Source organism: Triticum aestivum, chromosome 6A (genome assembly GCF_018294505.1).
Source record: "Triticum aestivum cultivar Chinese Spring chromosome 6A, IWGSC CS RefSeq v2.1, whole genome shotgun sequence".
In the NCBI taxonomy this organism is placed as follows: domain Eukaryota; kingdom Viridiplantae; phylum Streptophyta; class Magnoliopsida; order Poales; family Poaceae; genus Triticum; species Triticum aestivum.
The window spans coordinates 542,100,034-542,120,687 of NC_057809.1; the positions used below are offsets into that span (position 1 = coordinate 542,100,034).

The 20,654-nt window shown below is 45.1% G+C and overlaps 1 protein-coding gene across 1 annotated transcript; it reads left to right on the forward strand.

Moving 5' to 3' along the window:
• Positions 1–15,889: 15,889 nt before the first annotated feature.
• On the forward strand, positions 15,890–19,536 carry LOC123128370 (F-box/kelch-repeat protein At1g74510). The gene is made up of 2 exons (XM_044548352.1): positions 15,890–16,322; positions 17,712–19,536. The coding sequence occupies exon 2, from the start codon at positions 17,792–17,794 to the stop codon at positions 19,067–19,069; it is 1,278 nt and encodes a 425-aa protein (XP_044404287.1). The 5' UTR covers positions 15,890–16,322; positions 17,712–17,791; the 3' UTR covers positions 19,070–19,536.
• Positions 19,537–20,654: the final 1,118 nt, after the last annotated feature.

Here is a 20,654-nt window from a genome sequence, read left to right on the forward strand (position 1 = left end):
CTTCCGGTGTCCGAATATTGCCGTCCAATATATCAATCTTTATGTCTCGACCATTTCGAGACTCCTCGTCATGTCCGTGATCATATCCGGGACTCCGAACTAACTTCGGTACATCAAAACTAATAAACTCATAATATAACTGTCAACGAAACCTTAAGCGTGCGTACCCTACGGGTTCGAGAACAATATAGACATGACCGAGACACGTCTCCGGTCAATAACCAATAGCGGAACTGGATGCTCATATTGGCTCCCACATATTCTACGAAGATCTTTATCGGTCAGACCGCATAACAACATATGTTGTTCCCTTTGTCATCGGTATGTTACTTGCCCGAGATTCGATCGTCGGTATCTCAATACCTAGTTCAATCTCGTTACCCGCAAGTCTCTTTACTCGTTCCGTAATACATCATCTCGCAACTAACTCATTAGTTGCAATGCTTGCAAGGCTTATGTGATGTGCATTACCGAGAGGGCCCAGAGATACCTCTTCGACAATCGGAGTGACAAACCCTAATCTCGAAATACGCCAACCCAACATGTACCTTTGGAGACACCTATAGAGCTCCTTTATAATCACCCAGTTACGTTGTGACGTTTGGTAGCACACAAAGTGTTCCTCTGGCAAACGGGAGTTGCATAATCTCATAGTCATAGGAACATGTATAAGTCATGAAGAAAGCAATAGCAACATACTAAACGATCGGGTGCTAAGCTAATGGAATGGGTCATGTCAATCACATTATTCTCCTAATAATGTGATCCCGTTAATCAAATGACAACACATATCTATGGTTAGGAAACATAACCATCTTTGATTAATGAGCTAGTCAAGTAGAGGCATACTAGTGATGTTTAGTTTGTCTATGTATTCACACAAGTATTGTGTTTCCGGATAATACAGTTCTAGCATGAATAATAAACATTTATCATGATATAAGGAAATAAAATAATAACATTATTATTGCCTCTAGGGCATATTTCCTTCAGTCTCCCACTTGCACTAGAGTCAATAATCTAGATTACACAGTAATGATTCTAACATCTATGGAGCTTTGGTGCTGATCATGTTTTGCTCGTGGAAGAGGCTTAGTCAATGGGTCTGCAACATTCAGATCCGTATGTATCTTGCAAATCTCTATGTCTCCCACCTGGACTAGATCCCGGATGGAATTGAAGCGTCTCTTGATGTGCTTGGTTCTCTTGTGAAATCTGGATTCCTTTGCTAAGGCAATTGCACCAGTATTGTCACAAAAGATTTTCATTGGACCCGATGCACTAGGTATGACACCTAGATAGGATATAAACTCCTTCATCAATACTCCTTCGTTTGCTGCTTCTGAAGCAGCTATGTACTCCGCTTCACATGTAGATCCCGCCACAACGCTTTGTTTAGAACTGCACCAACTGACAGCTCCACCGTTTAATGTAAACACGTATCCGGTTTGCGATTTAGAATCGTCCGGATCAGTGTCAAAGGTTGCATCAACGTAACCATTTACAATGAGCTCTTTGTCACCTCCATATACGAGAAACATATCCTTAGTCCTCTTTAGGTATTTCAGGATGTTCTTGACCGCTGTCCAGTGATCCACTCCTAGATTACTTTGGTACCTCCCTGCTAGACTTATAGCAAGACACACATCAGGTCTGGTACACAGCATTGCATACATGATAGAGCCTATGGCTGAAGCATAGGGAACATTTTTCATTTTCTCTCTATCTTCTGCATTGGTCGGGCATTGAGTCTTACTCAATTTCACACCTTGTAACACAGGCAAGAATCCTTTCTTTGCTTGATCCATTTTGAACTTCTTCAAAACTTTGTCAAGGTATGTGCTTTGTGAAAGTCCAATTAAGCGTCTTGATCTATCTCGATAGATCTTAATGCCCAATATGTAAGGTGCTTCACCGAGGTCTTTCATTGAAAAACTTTTATTCAAGTATCCCTTTATGCTATCCAGAATTTCTATATCATTTCCGATTAGTAATATGTCATCTACATATAATATCAGAAATGCTACAGAGCTCCCACTCACTTTCTTGTAAATACAGGCTTCTCCAAAAGTCTGTACAAAACCAAATGATTTGATCACACTATCAAAGCGTTTATTCCAACTCCGAGAGGCTTGCACCAGTCCATAGATGGATCGCTGGAGCTTGCACACTTTGTTAGCTCCCTTTGGATCGACAAAACCTTCCGGCTGTATCATATACAACTCTTCTTCCAGAAATCCATTCAGGAATACAGTTTTGACATCCATCTGCCAAATTTCATAATCATAAAATGCGGCAATTGCTAACATGATTCGGACAGACTTAAGTATCGCTACGGGTGAGAAGGTCTCATCGTAGTCAATCCCTTGAACTTGTCGAAAACCTTTTGCGACAAGTCAAGCTTTGTAGACAGTAACATTACCGTCAGCGTCAGTCTTCTTCTTGAAGATCCATTTATCCTTAATTGCTTGCCGATCATTGCAAAAGTCAACCAAACTCCATACTTTGTTCTCATACATGGATCCCATCTCAGATTTCATGGCTTTAAGCCATTTTGCGGAATCTAGGCTCACCATCGCTTCTTCATAGTTCGTAGGTTCATCATGATCTAGTAGCATGACTTCCAGAACAGGATTACCGTACCACTCTGGTGCGGATCTTACTCTGGTTGATCTATGAGGTTCGGTAGTAACTTGTTCTGAAGTTTCATGATCATTATCATTAGCCTACTCACTAATTGGTGTAGGTGTCACAGAAACCAGTTTCTGCGATGTACTACTTTCCAATAAGGGAGCAGGTACAGTTACCTCATCAAGTTCTACTTTCCTCCCACTCACTTCTTTCGAGAGAAACTCCTTCTCTAGAAAGGATCCATTCTTAGCGACAAATGTCTTGCCTTCGGATCTATGATAGAAGGTGTACCCAACAGTCTCCTTTGGGTATCCTATGAAGACACATTTCTCCGATTTGGGTTCGAGCTTATCAGGTTGAAGTTTTTTCACATAAGCATCGCAGCCCCAAACTTTCAGAAACGACAACTTTGGTTTCTTGCCAAACCAAAGTTCATAAGGCGTCGTATCAACGGATTTTTATGGTGCCCTATTTAACATGAATGCGACCGTCTCTAAAGCATAACCCCAAAACGATAGCGGTAAATCTATAAGAGACATCACAGATCGCACCATATCAAGTAAAGTACGATTACGACGTTCGGACACACCATTACGCTGTGGTGTTCCGGGTGGCGTTAGTTGCGAAACTATTCCGCATTGTTTCAAATGTAGACCAAACTCGTAACTCAAATATTCTCCTCCACGATCAGATCATAGAAACTTTATTTTCTTGTTACGATGATTTTCAACTTCACTCTGAAATTCTTTGAACTTTTCAAATGTTTCAGACTTATGTTTCATTAAGTAGATATACACATATCTGCTTAAATCATGTGTGAAGGTGAGAAAATAACGATATCCGCCACGAGCTTCAACATTCATTGGACCACACACATCTGTATGTATGATTTCCAACAAATCTGTTGCTCTCTCCATAATACCGGAGAACGGTGTTTTAGTCATCTTGCCCATGAGGCACGGTTCGCAAGTACCAAGTGATTCATAATCAAGTGATTCCAAAAGTCCATCAGTATGGAGTTTCTTCATGCGTTTTATAACGATATGACCTAAACGGCAGTGCCACAAATAAGTTGCACTATCATTATCAACTCTACATCTTTTGGTTTCAACATTATGAATATGTGTATCACTACTATCGAGATTCATCAAAAATAGACCATTCTTCAAGGGTGCATGACCATAAAAGATATTACTCATATAAATAGAACAACCATTATTCTCTGATTTAAATGAATAACCGTTTCGCATTAAACAAGATCCAGATATAATGTTCATGCTCAACGCTGGCACCAAATAACAATTATTTAGGTATAATACTAATCCCGATGGTAGATATAGAGGTAGCGTGCCGACCGCGATCACATCGACTTTGGAACCATTTCCCACGCGCATCGTCACCTCGTCCTTCGCCAGTGTTCGCTTAATCCGTAGTCCCTGTTTCGAGTTGCAAATATTAGCAACAGAACCAGTATCAAATACCCAGGTGCTACTGCGAGCTCTAGTAAGGTACACATCAATAACATGTATATCACTTATACCTTTGTTTACCTTGACATCCTTCTTATCCGCCAAATACTTCGGGGAGTTCCGCTTCCAGTGACCAGTCTGCTTGAAGTAGAAGCACTCAGTTTCAGGCTTAGGTCCAGATTTGGGTTTCTTCTCTTGAGCAGCAACTTGCTTGATGTTCTTCTTGAAGTTCCCCTTCTTCTTCCCTTTGCCCTTTTTCTTGAAACCAGTGGTCTTGTTAACCATCAACACTTGATGCTCCTTCTTGATTTCTACCTCCGCAGCTTTCAGCATTGCGAAGAGCTCGGGAATAGTTTTATTCATCCCTTGCATATTATAGTTCATCACGAAGCTCTTGTAGCTAGGTGGCAGTGATTGGAGAATTTTGTCAATGACATAATCATCTGGAAGATTGACTCCCAATTGAATCAAGTGATTATTATACCCAGACATTTTGAGTATATGCTCACTGACAGAACTGTTCTCCTCCATCTTACAGCTATAGAACTTATTGGCGACTTCATATCTCTCAATCCGGGCATTTGCTTGAAATATTAACTTTAACTTCTGTAACATCTCATAAGCTCCATGACGTTCAAAACGTCGTTGAAGTCCCGATTCTAAGCTGTAAAGTATGGCACACTGAACTATCGAGTAGTCATCAGCTTTGCTCTGCCAGACGTTCATAACATCTGGTGTTGCTCCAGCAGTAGGCCTGGCACCCAGCGGTGCTTCCAGGACGTAATTCTTCTGTGCAACAATGAGGATAATCCTCAAGTTACGGACCCAGTCCGTGTAATTGCTACCATCATCTTTCAACTTTGCTTTCTCAAGGAACGCATTAAAGTTCAACGGAACAACAGCACGGGCCATCTATCTACAATCAAACATAAACAAGCAAGATACTATCAGGTACTAAGTTCATGATAAATTTAAGTTCAATTAATCATATTACTTAAGAACTCCCAATTAGAAAGACATCCCTCTAATCTTCTAAGTGATTACGTGATCCAAATCAACTAAACCATAACCGATCATCACGTGAAATGGAGTAGTTTTCAATGGTGAACATTGCTATGTTGATCATATCTACTATATGATTCACGCTCGACCTTTCGGTCTCAGTGTTCCGAGACCATATCTGCATATGCTAGGCTCGTCAAGTTTAACCTGAGTATTCTGCGTGTGCAAAAACTGGCTTGCACCCGTTGTAGATGGACGTAGAGCTTATCACACCCGATCATCACGTGGTGTCTGGGCATGACGAACTTTGGCAACGGTGCATACTCAGGGAGAACACTTTTATCTTGAAATTTAGTGAGAGATCATCTTATAATGCTACAGTCAATCAAAGCAAGATAAGATGCATAAAAGATAAACATCACATGCAATCAATATAAGTGATATGATATGGCCATCATCATCTTGTACTTGTGATCTCCATCTCCGAAGTACCGTCATGATCACCATCGTCACCGGCGCGACACCTTGATCTCCATCGTAGCATCGTTGTCGTCTCGCCAATCTTATGCTTCCACGACTATCGCTACCACTTAGTGATAAAGTAAAGTATTACAGCGCAGTTGCATTGCATACAATAAAGCGACAACCATATGGCTCCTGCCAGTTGTCGATAACTCGGTTACAAAACATGATCATCTCATACAATAAAATTTAGCATCATATCTTGACCATATCACATCACAACATGCCCTGCAAAAACAAGTTAGACATCCTCTACTTTGTTTGTTGCAAGTTTTACGTGGCTGCTACGGGCTTAAGCAAGAACCAATCTTACCTACGCATCAAAACCACAATGATAGTTTGTCAAGTTGGTGCTGTTTTAACCTTCGCAAGGACCGGGCGTAGCCATACTCGGTTCAACTAAAGTTGGAGAAACTGACACCCACCAGCCACCTGTGTGCAAAGCACGTCGGTAGAATCAGTCTCGCGTAAGCGTACGCGTAATGTCGGTCCGGGCCGCTTCATCCAACAATACCGCCGAACCAAAGTATGACATGCTGGTAAGCAGTATGACTTATATCGCCCACAACTCACTTGTGTTCTACTCGTGCATATAACATCAACACATAAAACCTAGGCTCGGATGCCACTGTTGGGGAAAGTAGTAATTTCAAAAAAATTCCTACGCACACGCAAGATCATGGTGATGCATAGCAATGAGAGGGGAGAGTGTAATCTACGTACCCTCGTAGACCGAAAGCGGAAGCGTTATAACAACGCGGTTGATGTAGTCGTACGTCTTCACGGCCCGACCGATCAAGCACCGAAACTACGACACCTCCGAGTTTTAGCACACATTCAGCTCGATGACGATCCCCGGACTCCGATCCAGCAAAGTGTTGGGGAAGAGTTCCGTCAGCACGATGGCGTGGTGACGATCTTGATGTTCTACCGTCGCAAGGCTTCGCCTAAGCACCGCTACAATAATATCGAGGATTATGGTGGAGGGGGGCACCGCACACGGCTAAGAGATCTCACGGATCAATTGTTGTGTCTAGAGGTGCCCCCCTGCCCCCGTATATAAAGGAGCAAGGGGGAGGGGCGGCCGGCCATGATGAGGTGTGCCAGGGAGGAGTCCTACTCCTACCGGGAGTAGGACTCCCTCCTTTTCCTTGTCCTAGTAGGAGAGGAAGGAAAGGGGGGCGCCGCCCCTCCCTCCTTGTACAATTCAGACTAGGGGGAGAGGGGGCGCGCGGCCTGCCCTGGCTGCCCCTCCTCTTCTCCACTTTAGGCCCATGGGGCCCATTAACCCCCCGGGGGGGTTCCGGTAACCCCCCGGTACTCCGGTTTTATCCGAAACTTCCCCGGAACACTTCCGGTGTCCGAATATTGCCGTCCAATATATCAATCTTTATGTCTCGACCATTTCGAGACTCCTCGTTATGTCCGTGATCATATCCGGCACTCCGAACTAACTTCGGTACATCAAAACTAATAAACTCATAATATAACTGTCATCAAAACCTTAAGCGTGCGGACCCTACGGGTTCGAGAACAATGTAGACATGACCGAGACACGTCTCCGGTCAATAACCACTAGCGGAACCTGGATGCTCATATTGGCTCCCACATATTCTACGAAGATTTTTATCGGTCAGACCGCATAACAACATACGTTGTTCCCTTTGTCATCGGTATGTTACTTGCCCGAGATTCGATCGTCGGTATCTCAATACCTAGTTCAATCTCGTTACCGGCAAGTCTCTTTACTCGTTCCGTAATACATCATCTTGCAACTAACTCATTAGTTGCAATGCTTGCAAGGCTTATGTGATGTGCATTACCGAGAGGGCCCAGAGATACCTCTTCGACAATCGAAGTGACAAATCCTAATCTCGAAATACGCCAACCCAACATGTACCTTTGGAGACACCTGTAGAGCTCCTTTATAATCACCTAGTTACGTTGTGACGTTTGGTAGCACACAAAGTGTTCCTCCGGCAAACGGGAGTTGCATAATCTCATAGTCATAGGAACATGTATAAGTCATGAAGAAAGCAATAGCAACATACTAAACGATCGGGTGCTAAGCTAATGGAATGGGTCATGTCAATCACATTATTCTCCTAATAATGTGATCCCGTTAATCAAATGACAACACATGTCTATGGTTAAGAAACATAACCATCTTTGATTAATGAGCTAGTCAAGTAGAGGCATACTAGTGACGTTTAGTTTGTCTATGTATTCACACAAGTATTATGTTTCTGGATAATAAAATTCTAGCATGAATAATAAACATTTATCATGATATAAGGAAATAAAATAATAACATTATTATTGCCTCTAGGGCATATTTCCTTCAGTCTCACCTTTGGGATAAGAGTTATGGAAGTATCATTTAGTCCCAACGGTAGATCGCCTCCATTAAGAAACCCAAGCACCGCTGCTGTGACATCATCTTTCAGAAGTTGCCAATGACGTTGGAAGAAACCCGCAGTGTATCCATCTACCCCAGGGGCTTTAGAAGGAGCCATCTGAAATAAAGCCTCTTGTACCTCTCGGGGTTCATACGGTTTGTCAAGATGCAGGTTCATCTCCGGTGTCACCTTTACAGGGACATAATCCAACAACTCACTCATATCAAATACCCCTTGTGATGTATATAGATTTTGATAGAATGATTGTATCTCCGCTTTATCCTCATTCGTGTCAGCACAGACCGAACCGTCCGCTCTTCTTAGACCGATGATTTTATTCAAGCGCTGACGTTGTTTGGCTTGTGCTTGGAAGTAGCCAGTGTTGCGATCTCCCTCTCGGAGCCAACTGACACGCGACCGCTGCCGGAGCCATATTTCTTCAAGTTTGAGAGCCTCCCGGAGCTTAACCGCGGTCCTTTTCTCTTCGTATGATGGCCCTCGTCCAATGGACTATCTCCGCAACTTATCTAGCTTTTTTTGTAGCTGCCGGACTGATCGTGAGAGACATCCAAATTCTCTCGTTCCCCACGGCTCAAGTGTTCGCTGGAGCGGACCCAGCGATTCAACTATCCCCTGCAGACCAGGAGAACGAGTCTGCTGCAACCAATTTTCTGTGACCAAATTCTCATAGTCCATATGAGTTTGCCAAACATTCTCGTAGCGGAACTGTTTCGATCGTCGGCCCCCCTGGTCATGTGGTTTATCTCTGATCTCTGCGATGACGAAACAGTGGTCCGACTCCACCGCACTGACATGCCGTACTTGGATGAACTCATAATGTTGACGAAAAGCCTCGTTTGCAAAAGCACAATCAAGCCTGGCCTTTACGTTAGCATCTCCATCCTGCCTATTATCCCAAGTATAGGGCAGTCCCGTCCACCCTAGATCTTGGAAACCAACCTTGTCAACAGCCTCTCTGAAAGCTCGCATTTGCCATTCCGGTCGCGCCGAACGGCTAAAGTGCTCATCACCATACAAAGTCTCGTTAAAGTCACCCATGCATAACCACGCAGCATGCGGTTGTGCATACAAGGTTCTCATGAAGCGCCAACTATGGTGTCTATTCTCAGCTCTAGGTGCTCCATAGAAACCCGTGAATCGCCACTCGATCGAGCTTTGATCCTTCATCCGCACCAATGTATCAATATGGCCGGAACTGTAGTTTTTCAACTGAACATCATATTCCTTGGACCAGAAATGGCCTATGCCCCCACTTAGTCCTTCACTGTCCACTGCAAAACATCCCACGGAACCTAACTGGTAACGCAAATCCTCAACTCTTTTCGCCCTGATCTTAGTCTCCATTACAAACAGCAGGGCAGGAACTTCTTGCTTCACAACACTGGAAGCTCACGAACTGCCTCGGGGTTCCCAAGCCCCCGGCAGTTCCAACTCATACAATTCATTGCGATCGGCAGGGCTGCTGCGCAGCCTCTGCCGAATTTTCAGGTGTAGGTTTCTTTTTCTTCGATTCCCTCACAACTCCTTCCTCTTCTTCAAGAGAAGTTTGTGTAACATCCTCCATTACATGAGCATCTGTATTTTCTGGGTGAGCTAAGTTGTTGCCGTCGGTAAGAAGTAGCTGTCGACTAACAACTGGCCGGTACACTTGGTTTGGCGCCTCCTTCCTCTTATTTTGTGATCTGTTCTTGACTGGAGAGTTCACCTCCGCTTGTTCCTTGCCAGCATTAGTTGAATTCCGAGACTCCCTCTGGCTATTTGTGTATGCATGCTGTTCTTTCGATGTGCCATCACCAGAAGTAGCCTTTCTTTTATCCTCTGGTGCCCTTAACCAAGGTCCAAACTGCAGCTCTCCATTCTCATCCCTAGGGCCAGGATTGGGACAATAGAGGTCTGAATGACCTAGACGTCCACAGGAGAAGCAAAAGTGTGGCACTTGCTCATATTGTATGTCATATAGATCAGTTTTGCCCCTCTTTGCCGATTCAATCAAGTTCCATCGCCTTATTGGTTTCTTGACATCTATGGAGACTCTCGCACGCAGATATCCACCCACATGATCAAACTGTATAGAGGTGGCTGCCTTATCAATTTGCTGCGCAATCAACTTACCCCAAGCCTCGTTCCGCAGGTTGTACGGAAGATTTGGAACCCTAGCCCATAAGCTAAGCCGATCAAACTGAACCTCGACAGGTCTCATACAATCCTCAAAATCAGCCAAGATGACAGCGTTTTTGCTGATATGCCAAGGTGAGCCTTCCCAGATCCGATCGCGATCGCGCTGGGATTCAAATTCTGCCACAAAGGTGTTCTCTCCCATCGATCGAAACTGGAGTCCCCTAGGGTTTCCCCATGCCGGCCGAAGTGCGTTGGTTATGGTTTGGATGTGGAGGAGGTTCCGATGCAAAACCCTACCCGCCAGTAGCCACTTCGCCGGTTTGCCTTCTTCTCTATCATCGATGACGAGTGGTGTCGCTTCCTCATCGGTGATCCCTAGTTTCCCGAGCTTCTCTTCGAGTAGGGCCCTGGCCGTCCGTGGGAAGACCGGGTCCGCTGCCCGATGATCGCCGCTGGCTGATGTAGACATCTTCCCGCGGAATCCAGGGACGCCCCGCCGTGCAGATCCGGCGTGCGTCGGCAAGTTCCGCTCGAAACCCTAATCACCAGAGGTATTAGGTCTCGCGGTATACGTGTAGCAGCAGTTAAGGCGTTCTGCCACCTGCCTCTTAGGGCCAGTTCTTTTCGGCGATTCTCCCAGAATCGCCCCCCTCCCCACCTTCTCCCAAAATCACCACTCCATTTTTTTTACAATCCTATCTAGTTAAGGTCTAATTAATTATGATTGTAAAAAACATATGGAGTGGTGATTCTGGGAGAAGCTGGGGAGGAGGGCGATTCTTGTAGAATGGCCCAAAAGAACTGGCCCTTAATTTGGACCCTTCCGGAGCATTAATTAGCAACCATGTGCATGCAGTACGTCCCTACGTATCTCCTAATGTAATATCCCTATCACAAATCATTTTTTAGTTTTGATTTGGAAATTTGTGAGCTTGGTACATGCGTATAGCATCATGAATATCAAAGTTTAAGATGTACTACCTTCGTCTCAAAATATAAGGTGTTTTTATAGGCTATAGTTCTAATTATTACTTGACAATGTTAGTTTAAGATGTAATTATGCTAGCCTATAGCTAGTACAACAAAACTACACACAAGAGATGTATCTGAGTAGGTAGCGCATACGACATGAAACACACACGTTAGTTTTGGTACAGGTTGCACTCTTTGTAGCGAATTCGAATATACCCATTGACCGAAACTAATTTCATTAGTTAAATCAATCTGAATTCTTCAATCATCAAGGTCTGATTATTCTTGTCTCTCAATTTCCACAAGTCAGAATTGACAAATGGCATACTCAAACTAACAATTGACGCACACCCAATTTGTTCTCCTCCCAATCATATAATGTTGGTCAAAGAGAAAACAAACCAAAATATGAAATCCTACTGTCCTTTAGACAAGTATTTTTCTGTTCCGGTTACACGGTCAACCTGTTTGGCCGGCACGGACTTCCGCAAGCTGTCTTCGATGTGAAAGAAAATAGTACTCCACAATCTCAAGGACTGTTGATATTCTTTCATGCTAAATAAAATACGTTCATGCAACATATATTCTTTGGGAAATGGACCAGCTCATGACATATTTTATTTAATTAGATGTCAAACAAACAGTAGTGGAGATCACGATGATGAGATTTTCATTTTGGTGGTTGATTAATCATTTTGTGCATCCTTTAGTATGTCCGCATCAAAAGCCAAATGACCCACGGACGCCTACTTTCCTCGTCGGCTTTTCTAAAATTACAAAGGGGTTTCCATCAATCGCAGTTCTTAACTTATTTTATGTTTCCGTTCGAGTAAGTCGTGGATCACCATAGTACCATACACAATTATATAAAAAAAGATGAAAGCTAGCAACTCTTCGCCTAGATTGATTGTGACATTTGCATATTGGAGGGTTAACTCATGCATTTAGATGGTTACATTCCTTCTGACGCGATCTAAGACAATGTCTTATGTTTATCATCTTTTGTCTTAGCCGATACACCGATACCAAACCATTTTTTGCACATTTTTTTCGCGGGACCTTCTGCACTTAACTCGGATCAATTATATATGGAAGCGCCTAGAGCTCAATAGTCACCAATGAAAAATAATAATAAAAGAAACAACTATAAAGCAAAACAAACTCAGCATGATTCTTCGCGCATAGTCTGACCATTGTAGCATTGATCGAGTTTGTTCGAAAACTCAAGGTTATGGAGCACAATTTTTTTTCAACGTCCCCCAATGTCAAAATGACACAAAAAATTGCATGTGCCTATAAACTTAACATATTTGGTGGCAACAAAATCATTTTCTTTTTTGTTTGCTATTTTTGATTCAATGTTCATCATGCAGCAGATGAGCTCGGGAACAGCCAGGAATAACCGAGAAAATATAGTTGTAACATGTGCTCCATATTCATTAGAAGCGCGTGGTCACCCCATCCCCGTCCCCCAAATCTCCCCGAAGGAAGGACGCCCGTTTTTATCATGAACTGCCAAAATTGCCCCACATTTCGTGCATCGACCATAACTACTATTTGCCTCACCCCTCCGCCTTCCCCTTACCACTTTCCGACGTTCCCATGTTTTCTGCTTGTCGATCGATGAGGAGACTGGACATGCATTGGAGAGAGAGAGAGAGAGAGAGAGAGAGAGAGAGAGAGAGAGAGAGAGAGAGAGAGAGAGAGAGAGAGAGATGACTAGCGTGGCGTCGGCTGCGGAAGCAAGAGCACCCACGTCATTGCGACCGGGAAGACAATGGTTTTGGCATGCGCTTAGTTAAGGGTAAAATGTGCCAGGTTATATTTCCTTCTTTTATTAGTCTTTGAGATGCAAATTCTTTGGCTGTTTTTTGGATACAGAGGGGTAAGGATGCATCCTTGGGTTGATAGGTAGGCACCATGTTTGTCATACCAGAAAAAAATAGATATGTATCATATGAGGAGTACCCGGTGAAACCAAGTTACAATGAAAACTTTGTGAAAATCACATTTAAAAGATCACCATAATTCTGAAACTAGTACAACATGTTTGAACAATTAAGTCCTATAAACAAATTATGCATGGATGTTATTGCACGGTTTATCACTGTCCATTGTTAAATTTGGTTTTTCTTTTTCATACAACTCTAGTGAATTTGAATTTGAACTTTAAATTTCACAAGCCTGCATGACATCACCTCTCAAACATACTTGATTTCTTCAGAAGCTTTAATCATTAAAACATAGCCTTCGTTAGTTTCATCGTAACTTTGTTCCCACCGATGCCCCTCGTGTATTATGGACGTACTATGGCGAAAATAGTAGTCAACCGCATTTTTCTACCTTATTACACCTTGCCAACACATATGATATCTTATTGGTAATTTCAAGCGCTAGGAGAAACAAATAGAGCTAGTGCAGCCTCCTTTGATTCATGGGAATTTTGCAGGAATAGTAAAGGATAGAAACTTTGTAGGAAAAATTCCTTTGAAGCTCTTTGGTTTGTAGGGATAGTTTTCTATTCCTATGCAAGATAGGGACCAATCCTTCACATTTCAAAGAAAAAAATAACATTAGCCTAGACTCAATAAAAAAAAATCCCTATCATATGCATCAAATGGCATTTCTTTTTCTATAGAAATTAAGTTACATGTCATCTCACTTCCTATGATTTATTTTATTTCTATACTATTTCTATCCTATGAACCAAAGGAGGCCTGCATATAAATCCTCTAGTCGCCCTGTTTGGTTCGGCTGTGGATTTCTAAAAACAGCTGTGAAAAATCTGATGTGGAAAAATAGCTGTGAACAATCTGATGTGAAAAAGATGTAGATCATTTGGCAAATCAACCGATACAACTTTTTCAGATTTTGGCCGGCAGCGGAATCAGATTTTGAAAAGCACGTCCTGGACTACTTTCGCTTTTGGTTCATATTTTGGCAGCGGATTTCTAAAATCGAATTCTACTGGGATCGCCTTTTGATTCAGATTCTGCTGCGCGGCAGTGGAATCCGTCGATAAAAGCTGAACCGACAGGTGTGATCAACTATCGGCTGCGAGTGCAAACGGCGGAATTCTGTTCCAACTATGTGTAATTCTGTTCCAACTATCCGTGTCTTCTCATTTTCGGATCGATGCTAGCTTTCACTCACAGTAAGGAAGAAGCGTTCCTGTCAATGGACAGAAGGTTTGGATAACCAGTGGCGAGCGGCCGGAGAGGACGATCTACGCCTAAATAAGAGACGTGTTTGGACCAGGGACTGAACCGTACCGGAAAAGACCGGTAGACGTACACTGCTAGGTTCCTTCAGGACAAACTGCTAGGTGCTTCGTTTGCTTCTTTATCTGTCACGCATGTCAGCAGGGAGGCCAACGTACCGGCGCATCAGTATGCTCGCCTAGCTAGTACACTCGATGGAACTGAGAGTTGGCTTGATGTAAGCCCTGTTTTTTTAGCCTCTTGCCTACGGGCGGATTGTAAAACTATGATTCTAAGTTAATAAAGTTCTTGAGTTCGATGCAAAAAAAAAAAAACTGGCAGGGCTGTAACAAGGCGATCCACCGTCTCCTACCTCAATCCTCACGCAGTATGCTCGTTTCGCACGAAGGTCGGTAATATCTAAAGTTTACCTCGTCTCCAAACGAGATGATTAGACTGCATCCAAAAGTTTTCCTTGCATCCAACAAAGTACCGACGGTGGACGTATTTTCTACCGATGATATGATATGATTATGATTAGAAAATACAGCGGTCTCGGGCGTGCGTCTACGCGCGTGGATACGCTACGCCGCCGGCCCGTTGAACCGATCGGTGGAGCAATTGACCGACCGAAACCGTTGCCGTCCAGACTAATTAAAAACAACTGCGAAGTGGAGAGAAAGTACAGGCCGTTCCAAATGGTGCAGCTCAGGGCTACGCGCAGAAAATGAGCCCCGGATCGCGACGTCGTTCGCCGCTAAAATAAGCCGCGCTGTGCAATCAGGAGCCTCGTCAGTCCCAAAGAGAAGGACGAACAATTTTTTTTAAAAAAGTGATGAGTGTTAGAGAGAGAAAGGAAGGGCGGCCTGGATCCAGCTACAGTCAGGGTCCAACAACCGTCAGAGGCCGTGCGTGCGTGCGTGCGTCCTTGAGTATCATCCTGGCCATGCGTGCCGTCCTTCTTCCCCCCCTGCCGTTGCAGCGGCATGCCAGCAGCGTGCGGCGACGAGACAAACAAAGATAAGATAACCACCCCCAGCATTGCACTGGTAATGAAAAATGTTTCGGTTTCAGCCGGCGGTGGCAGTAGTAATTATATTATTACTGGTGGTAACAGCCGGCGGGTCAAGTCAATTGGAGATGTGCCGAGGAAGGCAGAGCAGAAGCGTAGTACGTACGAACGACAAGCGGGACAGCACGGACGGGCGGGCGGGGGCTCCTCGCTCGCTCCGGTTACCGCGTCCTGGCGTGACGGAGACCCCCAGCCCGTCGCCGCCCCCAGTGGTAGGAGTACTACAGAGAGAATAGAAAAACTGCAAAGCTCCACCGATCCGGCTCCGTTTCCCCCCTTTTCCACGTGAGGCGCACGCACGTCCCGTCTCGTCCCGCATCGCCCCGCCCAATCAATCATCCGCGCCGGGCGAGACCGACCGAGTGAAAAAGTCCGTGCGGGACGAGACGCCGCCGGCCCGGCCCGGCCCGCCCCCCGCCCTCGCCGTAAATATAAAAGTCGTAGCCCCCTCCCCCTCCCCCTCCTCACGCACCGCACCACCACCCTCCCCGTCCCGTTCCGTTCGGTTCGGTCCGTATAGCCGCGCCCCCTGCATCTCCTCTCGCCCCGCCCCCGCCCCCGCCCCCGCACCGCGTCTCGCCCATAACTACTCCTCCGCATCGCTGTTTTTTCCTCCCCTCTCCGCCCTACCCTCCCCTCTCTCTCCTCGAGCCGCATCCCACCCGCCTGCCCGGGGGGTCCTGCAGCGGCCGCCAATCCCGCCCCATCCAATATCCCCGCCCGGCCCCTCCGCCGCCCTGATCTCGTCGCCGTCCGAGGTGCCGGGGCCGACCGCGCTCCGGGTGCCCCAGTGCCCTCCCTCGCCGGCGTTCGTCTCCGTCGCCCGGTTCCGCCCGCCCGCCCGCTGCGGCCGCGTCGGCGACCTGCGACGGTGGCGCGGGAACAGCACGCGCGTCGGCGATGGCCACGGCCTGAGGTGCGATTCCTGCCCGCCCCACCCGCCGGCGGCGTGCTCTGCTTTGTACCCGGCCCTTATATTGTTTATAATACTGTTTGTTGCCCCAAATACGGTTGTATTATTTTCTCTCTGTCGGTTTTCACGATTCTGTTTCTCTCCTTGTAATGGCCGGTGACGAATAGCCGGTAGGATTGGCGGTCATTGGTTAGCGCTGCCCAAAGCGAGTTTCAGTGGATCGACGACATCGGTGGCGACAAAACCGATCAGATTTGCGCTAGTGCTATTTACAGTTGGCGTTAGTTTTTAATCCAGCGCGCTTTTCGCTACTCAACTACTAGATCTTATTAACTGCTCAATACCCTTGTAAGCTATGGATATCCCTATCACACCGATAATTTTGCATATGCTCGCCACCTCGCTGCTGTACCGAATTGGTAGACGCTCTTAAACGAATTCAACAATGATCCACAAGCTGTGCATATCTGTTACTCCTTTTCAAAAAAAATATGTTTATGTACTTGTGACACCATTTCTTATGGTTCACCTGCAAGAAACAAACAAATAGATATGACGGTCGTTAGCCCAGATGTAATTTATTTTCCAGCATGATTTTCTAGATTTGTTTGTCCTTCTCTCTGTTGGTATCGTGGAATGGTCTCAGGGTGAATAGATGGGGCCTGTTGTGTTGGGTTTTGCCAATTTTCGGAGGACTGATGCTTTACTAGTTCCGGGTTATATTTGTTTTGTGTAAGACTGGAATCGTTCTGCTTATTCGCCTATGTATGTTGAAGGGGTCATTTTAGATATTTGCGGGTTATGAGCCTTTTCTCGACAAAATAAAAAAATCTGCTGGTATGGTGGACTGAGTTAGATTTTGGGTCGAATCCATTCTCCGATGACAAGGTACAATGACATGTTACTGATACATCCTTGCAGGTTGTAGCCTTTAGTTATTAATTATTTAGGTCAATATGTACTCAACATGTTTAGTTTGATATCATATACTTGAGATTGTCTTTTACTCAATGGGTGTTAAATTTGGATTTAGTTTGATATTATGGCCATGTTATTCGTATGAGTACTCAGTAATCTTCTGTTTATTCCCTGCTGTTTTTTTATTCTGTATTCACGATGGACCATTTTGCCAAACTTCTAATGTTCATCTGCATTTGTAGTCTGGTAAGGTTATTTTGTTGGTTTGGAAACATATATTCAATGCGACCTTTTTTGATTGATTGAGCTAAGTGATGTTTGTGGAGTTCTCTTGCAAGTTTGTTTTTTATGTACACAAATGCAAATTTCCTGATATACATGGATGCCACTTTCAGTTATACCTGAATTTTCATTTCTAGAATAGTACTCTTATCCGAGTAGAATTCCTGCTGACATAACTTTGATCTGTTGCAGATTGAGGATGCGTACAGAGGGGTTGGAGTCTTGCCGATAGGTTCCCTCCCTGTTGAAATATTGTTGTAGATTCTGACGGAATGTTGGAGGGTCAATCTTGCCTGATCTCGAGGTCACTGCCCAGCTCCTGCGAACAGGAATCCAGATTAGCTTATATGACTTACCACCTCCTTGAGATCACAAGGACTAAGCGCCCATCTGGGGTCCTGGCTATTGAACAGGATGGAATTGCTGTGGCGGCAGTGCTGGCAAAGCGGCCTAAGTCTGAGGATAGCCATGATGCTGTGCCGGTAGACTGTCAAGGTGGTAATCAGGGCTATTCTGATTCAAGCACACTGATAAGTTCTATTGGCAGAGATAATTCAATCAATTGTCTAGCCCGCTGCTCTCGGTCTGATTATGGCTCCATTGCATCACTGAGCCGGAACTTCCGTTCCCTTGTCCGTGATGGTGGTCTGTACAGAGAAAGGCGGAGGTTAGGGATTGCAGAACACTGGGTGTATTTCTCCTGCAATGTGCAGGAGTGGGAGGCATATGACCCATACCGTGAACGGTGGATGACGCTCCCAAGGATGCCACCTAATGAGTGTTTCATGTGCTCAGACAAGGAGTCACTAGCTGTCGGCACTGAACTTCTGGTGTTTGGCAAGGAGATTCTATCACATATTGTTCTTAGCTATAGCATCCTGACCAACTCATGGTCAAGAGGCGTTGAAATGAATGCCCCTAGATGTTTGTTTGGTTCGGCTAGTTTTGGAGAGAAGGCAATTATAGCTGGTGGCATGGATTGTTTTGGGAATGTGCTTAGTTCTGCTGAGCTGTACAACTCTGAAACTAAAAGTTGGATTACACTTCCGAGCATGAACAAGCGTAGGAGAATGTGTTCTGGAGTCTTCATGGATGGCAAGTTTTATGTTATTGGTGGAATGGCCAGTAACACGGAGGTGCTGACATGCGGAGAAGAGTATGATTTAGAGAAGGGTACCTGGAGGTTGATAGAGAACATGTCAGAGGGGCTCAATGGTGCCAGTGGTGCTCCTCCCCTTGTTGCTGTAGTTGACAATGAGCTATATGCGGCTCAATATGCAGGAAAACTAGTAAGGAAGTATAATAAAAGTGACAACACATGGACAACTCTTGGGGAGTTACCAGAGCGCCCAGAAGCTGTGAATGGCTGGGGCATTGCATTCCGAGGATGCGGAGAGCGGCTCCTGGTGATTGGTGGACCAAGAGTGCTGGGCGGCGGGATGATTGAACTCCATTCGTGGATCCCAAGGGAGGGCCCCTTGCAATGGAACATGATCGGAAGCAAACCTTCTGGCAACTTTGTTTATAACTGTGCTGTCATGGGGTGCTGATTTCTGCGCCACCACCCACCCGTCGAACATACTTGTCAACAAGAAAGATTTGTGATATTGGTTTCGCAAATGCGCATAAAAGCACTGATTCTGCCTGATTGGTAATCTCTGCCTTCTTCTTTTTTTCCTTCTCCTCTGGACATTTCAGATTTTACTCCGATGTTCCATAGAGTAGTCAGTCACATCCTTCCTTGTATTCGTTAACAGTTACACTGTTGGGTCTCTGTTTTCCGTGCATTTGGTTTCCAGTTGGGAATTTGTACCTGGTCTGGTCCGTATACTCTGTCGAACTGAGAATTTCCTGAGATGGATGCATCTAGGTGACAAACTGTAATTGATGTAGCCTTGCATCTGGACAAAATTGTATTGGACTCTGAATTGTCCCAGCTTCATAGTGCCCCTGTGCAAAATGCCTGTTAACAAAAACAACACTAGTTATAAATGTATCGTGACATGGTTTACATTTCCTTGGACTGCTTGTTGACATATTCAAGAACCAATCGTACATACATTTGCAAAACATTCAACCTGGCGCTGCTTCATCGTTACGTAATATGCTTTGTCGACACCATAACCACCCACATGTAACTTTACACTACTGCTTGCGCTTTTGCCCGAATCCTGGTGCCAAGTCAAAACGACATTGGGCATAATTAAAGTTCCTTGAAGGATGCTCAACCATTTCAGATGAAACATCAAGGCACACGGAGCACTAATCGGGCAAACAAAGTCGATATTTTGCACCGAGCTGTCCATGTCTCTAGTAGCATGGGCACTTCGATGCGAGCCCTGGTGACACTTGATGCCGCTGCCGCTGCTGGGTGGAGGAGGGAGCTCCTCCGAAGTCGCCCCGCTTTACGTCTCGGCGCGCTCGGGATTCCACGCTAACTAACTAGGCTCCGCTTAGCCTACTGGGGATATTGTTATCATCTAGGGTGGGCAGGTGCCCACTTCTATATTAAGAGAGAAAAGAATCCGAGAGACGACAAGCGAACGCGGGGGCTAATCAGTGTGTGTGGGTCGCTGTCCGCTCCGTGCTTTAGCGTCGTGGAAATCGGAAAAAAGGGCCACGCTTCGCTGTCGAGTTGTTGCGTGCATCCTGTGCGCGATTAGGCTCGTTTCCGCCGATCATCTCGCCGCATTATCCCCTGCGGCACTGTGTTTTCTGCGGTGGCTTTGGGATGAATGTTTTCGTTCGGTTGCGATGGGATTGCCCTCCTTTTCGTTCAGCCCTGATGGGATTCTTGTCGGGTTGCTTGGCCTCTTTTTTAGTTTTGTTTATTAGGCCTCTGGCTGGTAGATTTGAGAATCTTGTTTATCAAGTGGCTTGGATTGGCTGATGGATCTGAGAATTTCCTTTATCAATTGGCTAGGTTATCTAAGGCGGGCACCCTCCTGTAGAAGATTAGGAGAAATATCTGGCAGACACTCAGTGGGACGTCATCTAGAACACCCACTCTATCCAAACGGGAATGTTAGGAAGGAAATCACGCCAGAGCCTTTGCCTCCGCAGATTTCATGTCTTGGATAAGTTCTAGAGTATGTACTATGGCAGCAGTGTTTGCTAGCTCCGAGTTTTCAACGG